This window comes from Marmota monax, unplaced genomic scaffold (genome assembly GCF_021218885.2).
Source record: "Marmota monax isolate L192 unplaced genomic scaffold, Marmota_monax_Labrador192_F-V1.1 WCK01_AAM20220418_F8-fsc00091, whole genome shotgun sequence".
NCBI lineage: Eukaryota > Metazoa > Chordata > Mammalia > Rodentia > Sciuridae > Marmota > Marmota monax.
In genome coordinates this window covers 3,565,326-3,580,466 of record NW_026692434.1, presented here as the reverse complement: position 1 = coordinate 3,580,466, position 15,141 = coordinate 3,565,326, and the positions used below count along the sequence as shown (strand labels likewise).

The 15,141-nt window shown below is 39.8% G+C and overlaps 1 protein-coding gene across 1 annotated transcript; it reads left to right on the top strand.

Moving 5' to 3' along the window:
* The first annotated feature begins 1,363 nt into the window (after window positions 1-1,363).
* On the top strand, window positions 1,364-2,553 carry LOC124091822 (glyceraldehyde-3-phosphate dehydrogenase-like). Its single transcript, XM_058578889.1, has one exon. The coding sequence runs from the start codon at window positions 1,650-1,652 to the stop codon at window positions 2,097-2,099; it is 450 nt and encodes a 149-aa protein (XP_058434872.1). The 5' UTR covers window positions 1,364-1,649; the 3' UTR covers window positions 2,100-2,553.
* The last annotated feature ends 12,588 nt before the right edge of the window (window positions 2,554-15,141 follow it).

Here is a 15,141-nt window from a genome sequence, read left to right as displayed (position 1 = left end):
GTGTACTTCTGTCAGTAAGAAGACTCACAAAACAGCAGGGATAGAAACTTCCAGATTGATGATTGACCAAATACTGGGGTACTGCAGCCTAACCATTTAGCCCATAAAATTAACCCATCAAAGGTCTTCATTCGTGATTTGTCTTCTTCCATTCACCTGACATCTACTGAAGGGAGAACCACTGTTTCTGCAGCTGAAACAGTGTTGAACACTGTGGTTGGTTTAATTTTTTTGTATCAGCTGATACAGAAGCTAACTAAAACTTAGCTTATCTGTTCATTAGTTACCAACTTTTTCCTTTCTTAGCATACACAATTCTTTCTGATGAATAGCTTATTATAGTTTCCATAGCAATGAACTCTTAACTTACAGTCTTATATACTGATTTTGTTACAGATTACCTTTTGAAAGAATAGAGACTTAAATTATAAGCAATACTTACGATTTAAAAAATACGTTTAATATTTTGTTAAAAGCTATCTAAGGTTTAAAAACAATAGCAACATTAAGTATTTTGGAAGAAAATTTTAAAAGTCCAAAATAAGTATTTTGGACGTGATTTGGAGATAGACATTTACTTCATACTTTATTTTCTGTCCAAGTTTTTAATAATATACATTACATTTTACTTTCTGGGGTATTTTATTCATTGTTATTCTTGAAAATTGCTATTATTAGAGCAATTATTTGTTGATTATTAACTCTGACTATAACCTAGCAGAGATCAAGGTCATGGGCTTAATTCTCACATAGTCCACTTAGTGCTACTTGCCTTGGGGCCTGCAGCACCATTCCTAGGCTGCTTCTAGCCATTGTGAACATGGATGTAATTGGACCCATGAGGTACTTTAAAAGAATCTGTAGTTATTAATAGAGAATCAATCAGAATTTCATAAATCTATTCAGAGTGATTCAGTAATATACACAAAAGCACACTGAAAACAAGTGCTTTTAAAATTGTGTCTTCAATTATTTGTTCTTTCCTTCCCCCTCAAAAACAGAAGAAAATGGGAATTCTCACAAAAATTTTCTTTTATATTCTTTCTCCTAGATATTCTAAAGATTTCTCTATCATTTTATATGTTTTTTTTTTTTTTTTTAGAATAGCCTTTTAATTTTAGTTCCAAAATGTCTCAAATTTTGCTTTTGGCTTTTTGATCCCCTCTGTTTGACAGTCACGTCTTTTTGTGCTCTGCTAGCCACATCCCTGAGACACATGGTGAAGTTTAGAGAAAACAGATAAGGTCATATCAGATGCCTAGGCAGTAGGGCTGCCTTCAACTCTTGCAACGTGGTATTGTCACCATTAAGGATCCCTTAACTAACCTTAAGTACATGGTCTACAAGTTCTAATATGATTGGATTCATGACAAGTTTAATAGTACAAAGCTGAAAAATGAGAAGCTTGTCATCAGGAAAATCCATCTCCATTTTCCAGGAGCAAGACCCTATCAAACACAGTGATGCTGGTGTTGAATATGTTGTGTGGAGTCCACTGATATCTTCATTGCCATGGAGAAGACCAGGGTTTCTTTGAAGTGTGGAGCTAAAAAGATCATCATTTCTCCCCCTTCTGTTGATGCCTCTGGGGTACTGCAGCCTAACCATTTAGCCCATAAAATTAACCCGTGTTTGTGATGGTGTGAATCATGAGAAATTCAACAACTACCCAAGATTGTCAGCAATCAAGATTGTCCTGCACTACCAACTACTTAGCCTCCCTGGACAAGCACATTCATGACAACTTTGGCATTGTGGAGGGACTCATGATCACAGTCTATGCTATTACTGCCACTACAAGGACCATGGATGGCACCTCTAAGGAACTATATTGTGATAGCTGTGGAGTTGCCCAGATCACTATCCCTGTGTCCACTAGTATAGCTGAGACTGTGGGTAAGGTCATTTCTGTATTTAATGGGAAGCTCACTGGCATAGCCTTCTGTGTGCCTATGCACAACTTATCTGTTATGGTTCTGAGCTGCCATCTAGAGAAAGCTGCTAAATATGATGACATCAAGAAGGTGGTGAATCAGGCATTGGAGGGCCCCCCTATAGTACATCTTGGGCTACACCAAGGAACAGGTTGTCTTCTGTGAAACCCATACTTCCACCTTCAGTTCTGGTCCTTGCATGACCCTCAGTGACATTTCCTCAGATGACATTGAATTTGTCCACAGTGGCAGAATGGTTGACCTTATGGTCCAACTAGCCTCCAAGAAGTAAGGGCCCCTGGACCACCAGCTTCAGCAAGAACATGAGAGGAAAAGCCCTTCAGTTGCTGGGACATTTGTGCCCCAGCTAAGTCCCACAACACTCTAAGAATCTCCCCACTTTGGTTTTCATCCCAGACCCTCTGAAGAGGGAGTGGCTTCCGGAGCCCTACTTTGTCATGTACCACCAATGAAACCCACTGCACCCTGTTGCCCCATCCCCTTCCATTTTTTTGTTTTATCCTTCTGGACGCCTTCAATCAGACAAGCAAGATGTCTGTAAGGAATATAAATAAATATAATTTTTATATTGTCTTCCAGAACATTTTAGATTAGGATTTTGGACATCTTTGATATATCTGGCACCCAAGCAACTGAATTTCTCACTATTCTTTTTTTGTTGTTGTTGTTGTATCATTTTTTTACAATGTTTTCAAAGTATGATTAGTATTCTGATAAGTAGTTGGGAAACTTTTTGGTTTGATGTTAGAAATTTCAGTTATGTGATGAATAACTTAAGATGGTTTGGCTGGGGTAATTGTGAAATGGCAAGATGGATAATTATTTGATATTTCAGTTTTAGGTTGTGCTTTAAGAGCAATTCTTAGAATAGGCCACCCATTATTTGTTGCTTCCTGTTTGTTCATGGATAACTTATTCCATAGAGACACCTTAGGCTTTGAGTGTTTGTACTGTTCCTTATCAGTACTACTGTTTCAACTATTACCAACTTACTAACACGGATGTCTGTCAGATATTATTAAGGTCAGATGAGAAAGAGCACAGAACAGTTCATTTGTTGTTGAAAAATGGACTCTAAAGAAATATGGCATTCTCTAACACAGTTTGCCATTTAGCCATTTAGCCAGTTTTTATCCCTTCTCATTTCAATGAAACAGCTGATAGAAGGAATTTTTAAGTTTTGTGTCAGAAATTGGTAGCTTGGATCTGTAAGCCTTAAGCCACAGTTTTCATAGATTCACAGGTTGGCAAACTGGATAACATCACACTCTTGTCTTTTGTAACTATTTTCACTTTATGTTGCTTTTTCCTTTTCAAGCCTTTCTTCATGTTTTCTTAAATAATTAAAATTATGTTTAGTTATTGCTTTAGTTTGCTTTCTGTTTGTATAACTGAATGCCACAGAGTGGGTAATTTATAATGAAAAGAAGTTTATTAAACTTATGATTCTGGAGGCTAAAAAAGTCCAGGCATCTGGTGGGGCCTTCTTCCTGCTTCATAGCATGGAATACGGTATCACATGATGAGACAAAGCAAGCAAACCAGAAAGATGGCTTTTATAACAAAAGCACTCCTGAGATAAGCTATGAATCCATGAATTAATTGATCCCATTCATCTCCCAAAGGTCCCACCTTTCAAATACCATTAACATGTGACTTTGGGGGATTAAGTTTCCAACACATGAAATCTATGGGACACATTCAAATCAATAATTGTATAAGTAATTCATGAATATACTCTTTCTATAAAGAAAAAAAAAATCAGACATTATAAATAAAGTCCAAGTCCCCTCTGCCCACATACAACCCCAGTGGCTTTTCTAGTGGTTATCATAGTTATTAACAATTGGTGTGTCTTCTTTTAACTCTCTTTATGCATTCATACACATGTATATATAAGGTAGACTTCATAGATAAATGTATATACATGTGAATATATAGTTAAGATGTGTCATATTTCCTTGTTTCTATTTTAGATCTTTTGGTGCTCAGAATAGCTGTTAGTTGGGTTTTGGTACAGTTGGTTAAATATATCTGCAGGCTTTGTCACATTCCAGGCTCCCTTTTCCTTATCAGGCTCCCACACATTTCTAATGATAACCCTTCACATTTTCTTTTTATTTTGGCTTCACAATATAGCTCATTGTGATAACACACTTATAACTCTCAAATACTTCATCTTATCACCAAATATATTCTGATCTCAGCTAGGAAATTGTGATGATTCAAACAAAATTGATCAGGAAAAATACTTTTTTTTTTCTGTTTCCACTCTCAGTTTGGTGGCCATCATGGCAGTATTAAGCAGCATGGAATACCAGTTAGGAATTTTGAAAACAAGAGTTATACTTTTTCACCTTCTACCCTTTCAAAGAAGGTTTTATGACCTTGAGAGTCTCAAGTTATTTTGATAGACTTATACTCTGGGATGGAATCATTGTTTCTTTGAAATGGAAAAGATAGATCACTTTGTCACCAATATTCATCAAAGGCCACAATATGGCCAGGCCTTTCAGGAGATTTGTTCAAGTTAAGTGAAAGTCAAGTATTTGTAAATGAAATTATATTTTATTTTATTTTTTAGTATTTTTTTTAGTTGTAGTTGGACATAATACCTTTATTTTATTTATTTGTATGTGGTACTGAGGATCTAACCCAGCGCCTCAAATGTGCTAGGCGAGTGCACTACTGCTGAGCCACAACCCCACCTTGACATTATATTTTAAATGGTGTAGGAGAGTGTCTAATGCAGGAATTCTGGTTTCAAGACACCCACCTAAAACCATCAGATTGTTGAATTCTAAATCTGCATGCTCTCTTACTGCTTTTTGGTCTGCCATCTTCTCCTGATTTTACAGTGGTCTGCTCTTCCTCCTTTACCTGTTAGTTTCTGTTTGCTGCAACCATAGTTTGTGCTTGGTTTTGTCAATCAGTCCTTTAATCTGTCAATAAACTAGCCAGTCATGGACAATCTTGATCCCATCACTTGTGTCCTTGGGGGTTGAGATTGATATTACATGGTACAAGTATGGCTGTCTGGACTGGTTCATTGGATGAGAATAAGGGAAAGGTAGTTTTCAGAGACAGAGGCTGTGGATAGAGGTGGTACCTCCAGACATATCTGCCATCAGAAACACTGAACTATTTAGTGAAAAGTTCTTTGATGGATATGGCAAAATAGTTGATTTTTTCCTTCTTTCCTGGAACAAGAATAACTACCCTTTACCTTCTTTGCATAGCACACTGGTACAATAAAATATGCATTATTATCAGCAGAGGCATGGTGAGGGTAGAATTGTTGGAAGTACAGACTGATCCTATGATGGCAAATTCCCATGGGCCCAGGGCAGGAGGAGAGGAAACAATTTTTTTAAAATTTAATTTTAAGCCTGTTTGGAAATTTGCAACTTTTCTTAGGTTTTACAATTTAAGTACCAAAAATTTATGGATTTAATTCCTGTTTTAGTACCTGTATTTCAGATTCTTTAGCAAGTCCACCTGGTTCTACCTCATATAGGCTGAATATGACTGTTTCTCATCATATCCATTGACTGTTATTTCTTTGCTTAGTTCCTCCAATTCTTATCTACACAATTAGACTAATTTCTAACTCTTTAATGGTACATAAGAGCTTGCATGATCCAACCTCAGCCTATCTCCCAGACTTCACCTCCTACACTCTCAACCTAATGTAAAAGCTAAGATAATCCAATTACTAGAAAAAAAGGGAGTAAATCTTTGTGACTTTGAGTTAAACAATAGTTCCTTAGATATGACATCAAAAGCAAAAGTTGTGAAAGAATTACATAAAATCAACAAAAATTGTGCTACAAAGAATTACATTAAGAGGAGCCCGGGTTGTGGCTCAGTGGTAGAGTGCTTGCCTAGCATGTGTGAGGCACTGAGTTCAATCCCTGGTACCACATAAAAATAAGCAAATAAAATAAAGGTAAAAAATTTAAAAAATACATTAAGAAATGAAAAGATAACACACAGGATAGGAAAAATATTTGAAAATCATACGTACAATAAGAGACTAATGTCCAGAATCTATAAATAACTCATAAAACTCAATAATAAAAAGCTGATTCAATCACAAATGGGCAAAGGATTCCAATAGAAATATCTTCATAGAAAGCAATTGACAATAAACATAAATAAAAATGCTTAACACCATCAGGTTTTAGGGAAATGAAAATCAAAGGCACAATGAATTATAGTCATGCATTACTTATCAGCGTGCTTACATTAAGAGCTATTCATCACATTTAGAGAGGAAGGAAGATGGCGGCGAGGGGAGCGCATTACCCCCGTGTGCTGCTTCACTGTGTGGGAGTATGACAAGTCAGGACGGCTAAAGGATATCTTGTTAGGAATTTCCAGCAATAGTGGGGTGTGCTGGAACCTGGAGGAAGGATTTCCATCGCACGAGGATCGGCTACGGGGACTCAAACGCGAGAGGTTTGTCGCACGGAGGGTAACACTGCTTATTCAGCAAATCGCCCCGCGGCTAGAGTCTGCAGCGCGCGCTGGGATAGAGACGCAGGGTTACAGCGCTGCAGTTTCTGCCAGCCGCGCAAGCACCGCACTCAGGGCTGAATTCTGGGTTCGAGACGGGGGAAGGAAGCGGTCCATCTCGGTTCTCCACACCGGTCAGACCACAGAGGAGGCCAGCAGCCACCATGTTGGTAAACTGACGTCACCATACCTGTTTTTGACTGACCGCAGCTCATTCAGCCATAGAACAGGTAATTTGAGGCTGCAATTCGCCTGCGGCTTGCAGACAGATTGCTAGGGTTCAGCGCCTGGGTGCTTCTTAGAATCTGATCTTATCGGAGTGAACACCGAGCGCGGGGCGGCCGAGTTCCGGCTCCCGGAACCGTCCCGGAACCGCCCTGGCTCAGGGCTGCGGAGCCTGCGGAGGCTGCTTCTTGGACCCTGCTACTATCAGAGCAAACACCAAGCACTAAGCAGCCGAATTCCGGCTCCCGGAACTGAGCCCGCGGGGACTGCTTCTTGGAGCTTACATGTATAGGAGCTTACACCGAGCACGGAGCGGCCGAGTTCCAGCTCCCGGAACTTCCCTGGACCGGGGCTAGGAGCCCGCGGAAACTGCGTCTCGGTCCGGGTCCTGCTGAGGGCCGGTCAGGACTCACCCGTTGCTTGGGTTGCCCGGCAAGGGGAACGAAATGCTGCCATTCGCATAGGATACCAACATGGCAGATATCTGATGTCAGCAGAAAGCGGTGGAGGAGAGATCTTCATCAATACCAACGGTGACATAAGCAGTTGGTCTCCTGGTAAGGGGGGTGAGGCTCAGTCACCCGAGTCTCCTCAATTTGTCCTCGAGCCAGAGGGGAGGAGCCGGGCCGCCGCCAGCCCCCGGAGCAGGCCCAGCGGCTCGCCAGCGTGGTGACCGCGTGACCCCAATTGGAGAGGGGGCGGAGCGGAGCCGCCACCCACACCCGCCAGGTGGGCAGACCCACGACCCAGTAGTACATGGGCGTGGTAGGAGGGGCAGGGCAGAGCCGCCCTTCGTGCTTGCAAGGTAAACAGACCTGTGACAGCCTGGCGGGTCAGGCCCAGTGGCCTGCCAGTGTGGTACACACGTCACCCCAACTGGAGTAGGGGCAGAGCAGATCCTTCTCCCACGCCCGGATCAGGCCCTGCCGGTGTGGTGGTCACGTGACCCCAATTGGAGTGGGGGCGGAGCGGAACCGCCACCCGTGCCCGCAGGGTGAGCAGACCAGTGATCAACCTGCAGATCAGGCCCAGGGGTCCGCAGGCGTGGTAGGAGGGGCAGGGCAGATCCGCCGCCCGCGCCTTCAAGGTAGGCAGACCTACAACAGACCGACGGATCAGGCCCAGGAGCCTGCCGGCGTGGTACAAACACCACCCTAATTGGAGTAGTGACAGAGCAGAGTCGCCTCCCTTGCCAGGAACAGGCCCAGCGTCCTGCAGGCGGGGTAGTCACGACACCCCAATTGGAGTAGGGACAGAGCAGAGCCTCCACCCGTGCCCGAAAGGTGGGCAGATCTGCGACCGACCAGCGGGACAGGCCCAGTGGCCTGCCGGTACGACAGACACGTCACCCCATTTGGAGTAGGGGCAGAGTAGAGCTGCCGCCCGCGCCTGTAGGGTAGGCAAACCTGCAACCGACCGGCGGATCAGGCCCAGTGGCCTGCCGGCGTGGTACACTCGTCACCCCAATTGGAGTAGGGGCAGAACAGAGCCGCCGACAGCTCCCAGAACAGGCCCAGTGACCTGCAGGCGTGGTAGCCACGACACCCCAATTGGAATAAGGAGAGAGCAGAGCCGCCGCCCGCACCTGCAGGAAAGATACACAAGCAGTATGAAAAGACAAGGAAAGAAAGGACCACAAGCAATGCAGGTCAACGCAACTTTAGAAGAGGTAACAGCTGCAGCAGATGGAATGTCAGATAAAGAATTCAGGATATACATGCTTCAGATGATCTGGAGTATCAAGGAAGAGGTGAAAGACTTATACAATGAAAACTACAGAACCCTAAAGAGAGAAATAGAAGAAGATCTTTGAAGATGGAAAAATATACCCTGTTCATGGATAGGCAGAACTAACATCATCAAAATGGCGATATTACCAAAAGTTCTCTATAGGTTTAATGCAATGCCAATCAAAATCCCAACGGCATTTCTTGTAGAAATAGAGAAAGCAATCATGAAATTCATATGGAAAAATAAAAGACCCAGAATAGCAAAAACAATGCTAAGCAAGAAGTGTGAATCAGGCGGTATAGCGATACCAGACTTCAAACTATACTACAGAGCAATAGTAACAAAAACAGCATGGTACTGGTACCAAAACAGGCGGGTGGACCAATGGTACAGAATAGAGGACACAGAAACCAATCCACAAAACTACAACTATCTTATATTTGATAAAGGGGCTAAAAGCATGCAATGGAGGAAGGATAGCATCTTCAACAAATGGTGCTGGGAAAACTGGAAATCCATATGCAACAAAATGAAACTGAATCCCTTTCTCTCGCCATGCACAAAAGTGAATTCAAAATGGATCAAGGAGCTTGATATCAAATCAGAGACGCGCCATCTGATAGAAGAAAAAGTTGGCTACGATCTACATACTGTGGGGTCGGGCTCCAAATTCCTCAATAGGACACCCATAGCACAAAAGTTAATAACTAGAATCAACAAATGGGACTTACTCAAACTAAAAAGTTTTTTCTCAGCAAAAGAAACAATAAGAGAGGTAAATAGGGAGCCTACACCCTGGGAACAAATCTTTACTCCTCACACTTCAGATAGAGCCCTAATATCCAGAGTATACAAAGAACTCAAAAAATTAGACAATAAGAGAACAAACAACCCAATCAACAAATGGGCCAAGGACCTGAACAGACACTTCTCAGAGGGGGACATACAGTCAATCAACAAGTACATGAAAAAATGCTCAACATCTCTAGCTGTCAGAGAAATGCAAATCAAAACCACCCTAAGATACCATCTCACTCCAGTAAGATTGGCAGCCATTAGGAAGTCAAACAACAACAAGTGCTGGCGAGGATGTGGGGAAAAGGGTACACTTGTACATTGCTGGTGGGACTGCAGATTGGTGCAGCCAATTTGGAAAGCAGTATGGAGATTTCTTGGAAAGCTGGGAATGGAGCCACCATTTGACCCAGCTATTCCCCTTCTTGGTCTATTCCCTAAAGACCTAAAAAGAGCATGCTACAGGGACACTGCTACATCGATGTTCATAGCAGCACAGTTCACAATAGCAAGACTGTGGAACCAACCTAGATGCCCTTCAATAGATGAATGGATAAAAAAAATGTGGCATTTATACACAATGGAGTATTACTCTGCATTAAAAAATGACAAAATCATAGAATTTGCAGGGAAATGGATGGCATTAGAGCAGATTATGCTAAGTGAAGCTAGCCAATCCCTAAAAAACAAATGCCAAATGTCTTCTTTGATATAAGGAAAGTAACTAAGAACAGAGTAGGGAGGAAGAGCAGGAGAAGAAGATTAACATTTAACAGGGATGAGAGGTGGGAGGGAAAGGGAGAGAGAAGGGAAATTGCACGGTAATGGAAGGAGACCCTCAGGGTTATACAGTGGAGGGGGTAGAGAGAGAGGAGGGGAGGGGAGGGGAGAGGTGGGGAGGGGGGAGGGTGGAGGATGGGAAAGGCAGCGGAGCACAACAGACACTAGTATGGCAATTTGTAAATCAATGGATGTGTAACTGATGTGATTCTGCAATCTGTGTATGGGGTGAAGGTGGGAGTTCATAACCCACTTGAATCAAAGTGTGGAATATGATATGTCAAGAAATTTGTAATGTTTTGAACAACCCACAATAAAAAATTAAAAAAAAAAAGAGCTATTCATCATTAGGTGATTTCACTGTGTGAACATTATAGAGTACACTTACACAGCACAGATGGTATAGGTCAATCACTCCACATGGCCTCTTAAAGCAATCAAGAGATGCAGTAAACAAGATCTCTGAAGCTGCTGCCAGTATTATATAGCATATTGTTTTATAGTAAACAAAAATAGGAATATACTCTAAAATAATGATAAAAAGTAAAATATGGTAAACACACAAACCAGTAGCATAGCCATTTATTATCAGTATCAAGGATCATATTCTGTATGTAATTATACATGCTATGCTTTTATATGACTGGCAGTGCAGTAGGGTTGTTTACACCAGCAACAGCATGACATGTGAGTGATGTGTTGTGCTATAACTAGGGCTTCCCTAGAGGATGAGAATTTTCAGCTCCCATTATAACTTTATGGAGCCACTAACATATATGCTGTCTGTCATTGACCAAACCCATTGTTATGAGTACATGATTGTAGCGTATCACTTCACACCATCAAGCATGGCTATATATATATATATATATATATATATCCACTCCCCCGAACAGCAAGAGTTGGCAAGGAGAAATTGGAATGTTTGTGCATTGCTTGTAGGAATGTATAATTGTGGAGCTGCAGTGAAAAACAATTCGGTAGTTTTTTAAAAAGTTAAGCATAGGAATACCAATAACCTGTTGATTCTATTCCTAAATATTTGACTCCAAATTTGAAAACAGAGACTCAGATAATAGTATTATTCATAACAATCAAAAGGTGGAAATAATGCAAATGCTCATCAAATGATGAATGGATCCAAAATGTGGCATATGCATTTCAATGGAATATTTTCAGCCATGAAAAGGAGTGAAGTTCTGATACATGCTAAAACATTGACAAGCCTTGAGAACATGGTGAGTGAAGCCAGTCACAAAAGATACATATTGTATGATTTCATTTATATGAAACATCCAGAATAGGCAATCTAGAGATACAAAAAGTAGAAGAATGGTTGTCACAGGGCTAGTAGTGGTAGGGTTGGGTATTAAAAGCCAATGTATATGGTATAAGAGGGACAAAAATGTTCTAACATGAGATTGTGGTGATTTTGTACAATCCTATCAATGCTAGAAAACACTGAATTGTGCACTTCTGGTGATTGAATTATATGGTATTTGATTTTTGTTAGAATAAAACTGCTAAAAGTGTTTGAAGTGAAAATTAGAATGGAGATTTATAAATAAAAACTAAGTTTAAAGGCATTTTAATTGCTTAATAGTTCACCAGATGGCTTCAATTTAAATTCAACTAATTATTTAAGTATATGCTCCTAATAGTTTCAAACATATATATCTATGTTTATTCCAAAGTAGAGAGTCACAGATTTTAATTCCTACAGTTATCCCTTGTTGATATTCTGTTGTGATATTTATCATAGTGAAAAAAATGATAAATTTCAGAAAACATTTTGTCTTTCTTGCCAATTTTCTTTCCTATTCCTATGTGTGCTAAATTATAAAATTCTGGAATCTTAAAATTTCACATGGGAAAACTAAATGTGGTATAAGGAGATTCCTTATTAATCATTTTTATTTTCTTTGACCACGGTATTATGGTATTATAAACTTCCTTTTTCAATGTCCAACATTCTCAAGAGGCTTTCCTGTGTTTTGGTTAAACTTTTAGGCCAAGACTGTGCTTCCAGGTCCCTGCCATCTAGTGGCAAGATAGGAGAAATGCTGGTTCCTTACAGAGCTTTAAATGGACAAATATTGGTAGATGTCCTAGAAATGTTAAAAACCATCAGCAAATTAATGACTAATCTTTATGTTTATTCTTTAATTTAAAGCATTGAAATATGTGTTCACAAAAATTTTGTCTTTGTAAATCTTTTATTTTTTATGTTGACTTCCTGAAATACAAAACCTGGGAATTCAAGACATACTAATTATTTCTAGTTTCTAATCTCTTATAATTGAGGCAGGTTGAATTTTACAAAACCATTTGTTTTCAGTGTAAACAGAAAACAACTGAAAAATTATTACCTACATATTACCTAAAATAGTAATATTACCTACATTCCATCTTAAGTTCTGATACATATATTATGTTCACTGTTTTAAATTAAACTTCAATTGATTGAATATATTTTTGAATAGTGATGGGACTCTATAACATTCATTTATTAATATGGTGGGTGAAAATTTTGTATGTCACATTCAAAGTCAAGAATAGATTGTCTCATTCTTCATAATATGTAAAATCCAATGTTAGTAATGCTGATCTACTGGCAACATTGTAATGAAGCTATTTTTAAATTGTGTCATAATAAGTACACTGCATTTCATAATAAGCTACACTTACTTCAGAATGATCTACTTTGATAAAGTTGTCAGCATAAAACTTGATATGAATCAGCTGGTTTCATTTAGTGACAGTAAAACACTTCTTAATTAAAAATGCCTAAGGTTATTTTAAAAGGCAAAATAAAGTACCATTATTTAAAATAAAAATGAGGTGATTTGTTTGTATTGTGGACTTATTTTATCTCACTTCTGAGCAAATGTTAATTTACTTTTTAAAAAGTCATATCAGACATGTAGGCAATATATTCAGTAATAACTTGGATAGAGATTTTAATAAATCCAGCTTCCAGATACTCAGCTGCTGCATTTACATTCAAATGAACCAAAAATCTTATTATTATGGATGAATTTAGAGAGGATAAGCTTAAACATTAATCCTCAATAGATCATCTGGTTTGGGACTAACACTGGCTGTGAATCTTTTTATCACTTTAGAAAATAGAGTAATTAGCATTTTTGTGTTTATAAAGTATGAAGTTGTTTATTCTAAATAGGGTTGCATGAGGCAAAATGAGGAGTGACAACGGAGTGGTTAATGTATCTCACCTTTTTGTCTAAATGTTATTGACTAAATACTACCATGTTTTAATGAAGGAAGTCAGCAATTCTGCCCCCAGTATTTCTGGGTCTAGCAGCATTCTGAAGGTAAGAACCACTTTGTTTTGTTAGCAAATCTCAACTCAGTTACATGAACTATGGTGCAGGCAGCCATGGCCAACCAGTGCCAATGTCCATACCAAGGCAATGTTTCCACTTTCATTATTGTATCAGTTTGTGTGTACATTAACCTGCTCGGTGGATGTGATTAACTCTCATTTTTCCAGTTTTGATAAATTCCTAGCAAAAGTTCCCTAAACATTCCTATGGGAAATAATATTTTAATTTTCTCATAAAGATCTATACCACTTACCACTTAGAGGCCTGGATCTCATAATCTAGTCATTAGATGCCAGGGGAAAGCAAGCTTAACTATTAACTCTAGCACAGAAATCTCTATATAAGGATGGTTGGAAGAACAATCATGAACCAGGGAGTGTAGGGAAAATGGAATGTTAAGTTTTGTAATGGAAATCTATGCCTTCCATTGAGGCTGTTGGAAAATTTGTAAGGGGATGATTTTTTCTCTTAGGAGTGACTATAAAGGGAAAGAAGCAGATACCCTTAAATTGCCTCTTTAAAAATGTTCACTATAAATGAGAAGAGGAAATTCAGGAAAGGACTTGCAAGAGTTAGCAGAGAAGTTATGAAAAAAACAATCCAGGAGATCCAGCTATCTCTGAAACCAAACCAGAGCAGGAAGATTTTTCAACCTTTCGCAGAAACATGCAGAGGCCTAAGGAACAGAGAAATCACTGTTTTGAGCAAGAGATTCCTAATAACGTGGGATTCCTGTCCAAAGGGTGGGGCGTCTACAGTCTTTACAGCCTGGTGACAGAAGAGGGCAGCAGAGAACTGCCAGGGTGGCCTGGGTGGAAGTCTATTTAATGAGAATGCAAGGGAAGAGCTGGCAGAAGAGCCAGAAAGCCTCCCAAAAGTGTTACTGAAGTGCACAGAGGTTAATTAAGTAGTTCAGGCCTTCAGAGGAAGTCAACTGTGTGAGTCTGTAGCCCTAGCATACCTTTCTTCAAATAACCAGACCATCTAAACAGAGCTTTGGCATGAGTGAGGAATGAATGGCTCTGGTCCTAAGAGAGACATCAGACTGTAGTGTTTCTAGAGCTTTTACCCATATTCAGTCTCTTTAAGGGCACAATACAATTAGTGATGTTCCTAGTGGCAAATAAGTATCTGCTTCTCTATCAGTTGTTTGTGAATGTCACCAGGCTTTCACATACGCTCCTCTGATCTTTCAGTATTGTTTCTGGGTGTCACACTTAACATTAATTTCTGCATGACTGTTGCTGGATTTCCATCTGATTTCGACATAATTTCATTAGCAAGCTGGATGATTTAAGTACTCCAAGAGGAATTTTTCCATTGGTTTCTGCCAATACATTTGGCACACTTGTCCTGGAAATTTGGTATGCAATAGTACTGTCTAGATCAAGGTCCAGTCCAAGCAAGTGAGTTAAGGTAGGGAGGAACAGGTTAGTGTTTTGGTGCTAGGAAGGGATGGCTTAGTTCCTTTACATTTATATGAAGAGCTGCACGTATTAGCTAGGTAGATCAACTATTTCATCTGCCAGGGATGGGTAGCTCTGGCTCAAACATTGACTGAAGCCAGAGGAGATTGAAAGCCCTATAGATAGGGATTGAAGGATTCATTGGTTGCTCATGAGGTCTACTGACAGTGGTGCATTTGAATTAGTTGGTACTGACTACCTAGAGCTGATTATTAGTATCTCAATTATTTCACACTGATAATTTGAAATAGGCCATAAAGGGAATAGTTATGCTATATAAACAGGGAAATCCCTATCCATACCTTTCTCCGAATGCTGGTGGTT

Coding starts and splice junctions, on each gene's coding strand:
- LOC124091822 (XM_058578889.1), top strand. CDS start 1,650: ATGAGAAATTCAACAACTACCCAAGATTGTCAGCAATCAAGATTGTCC.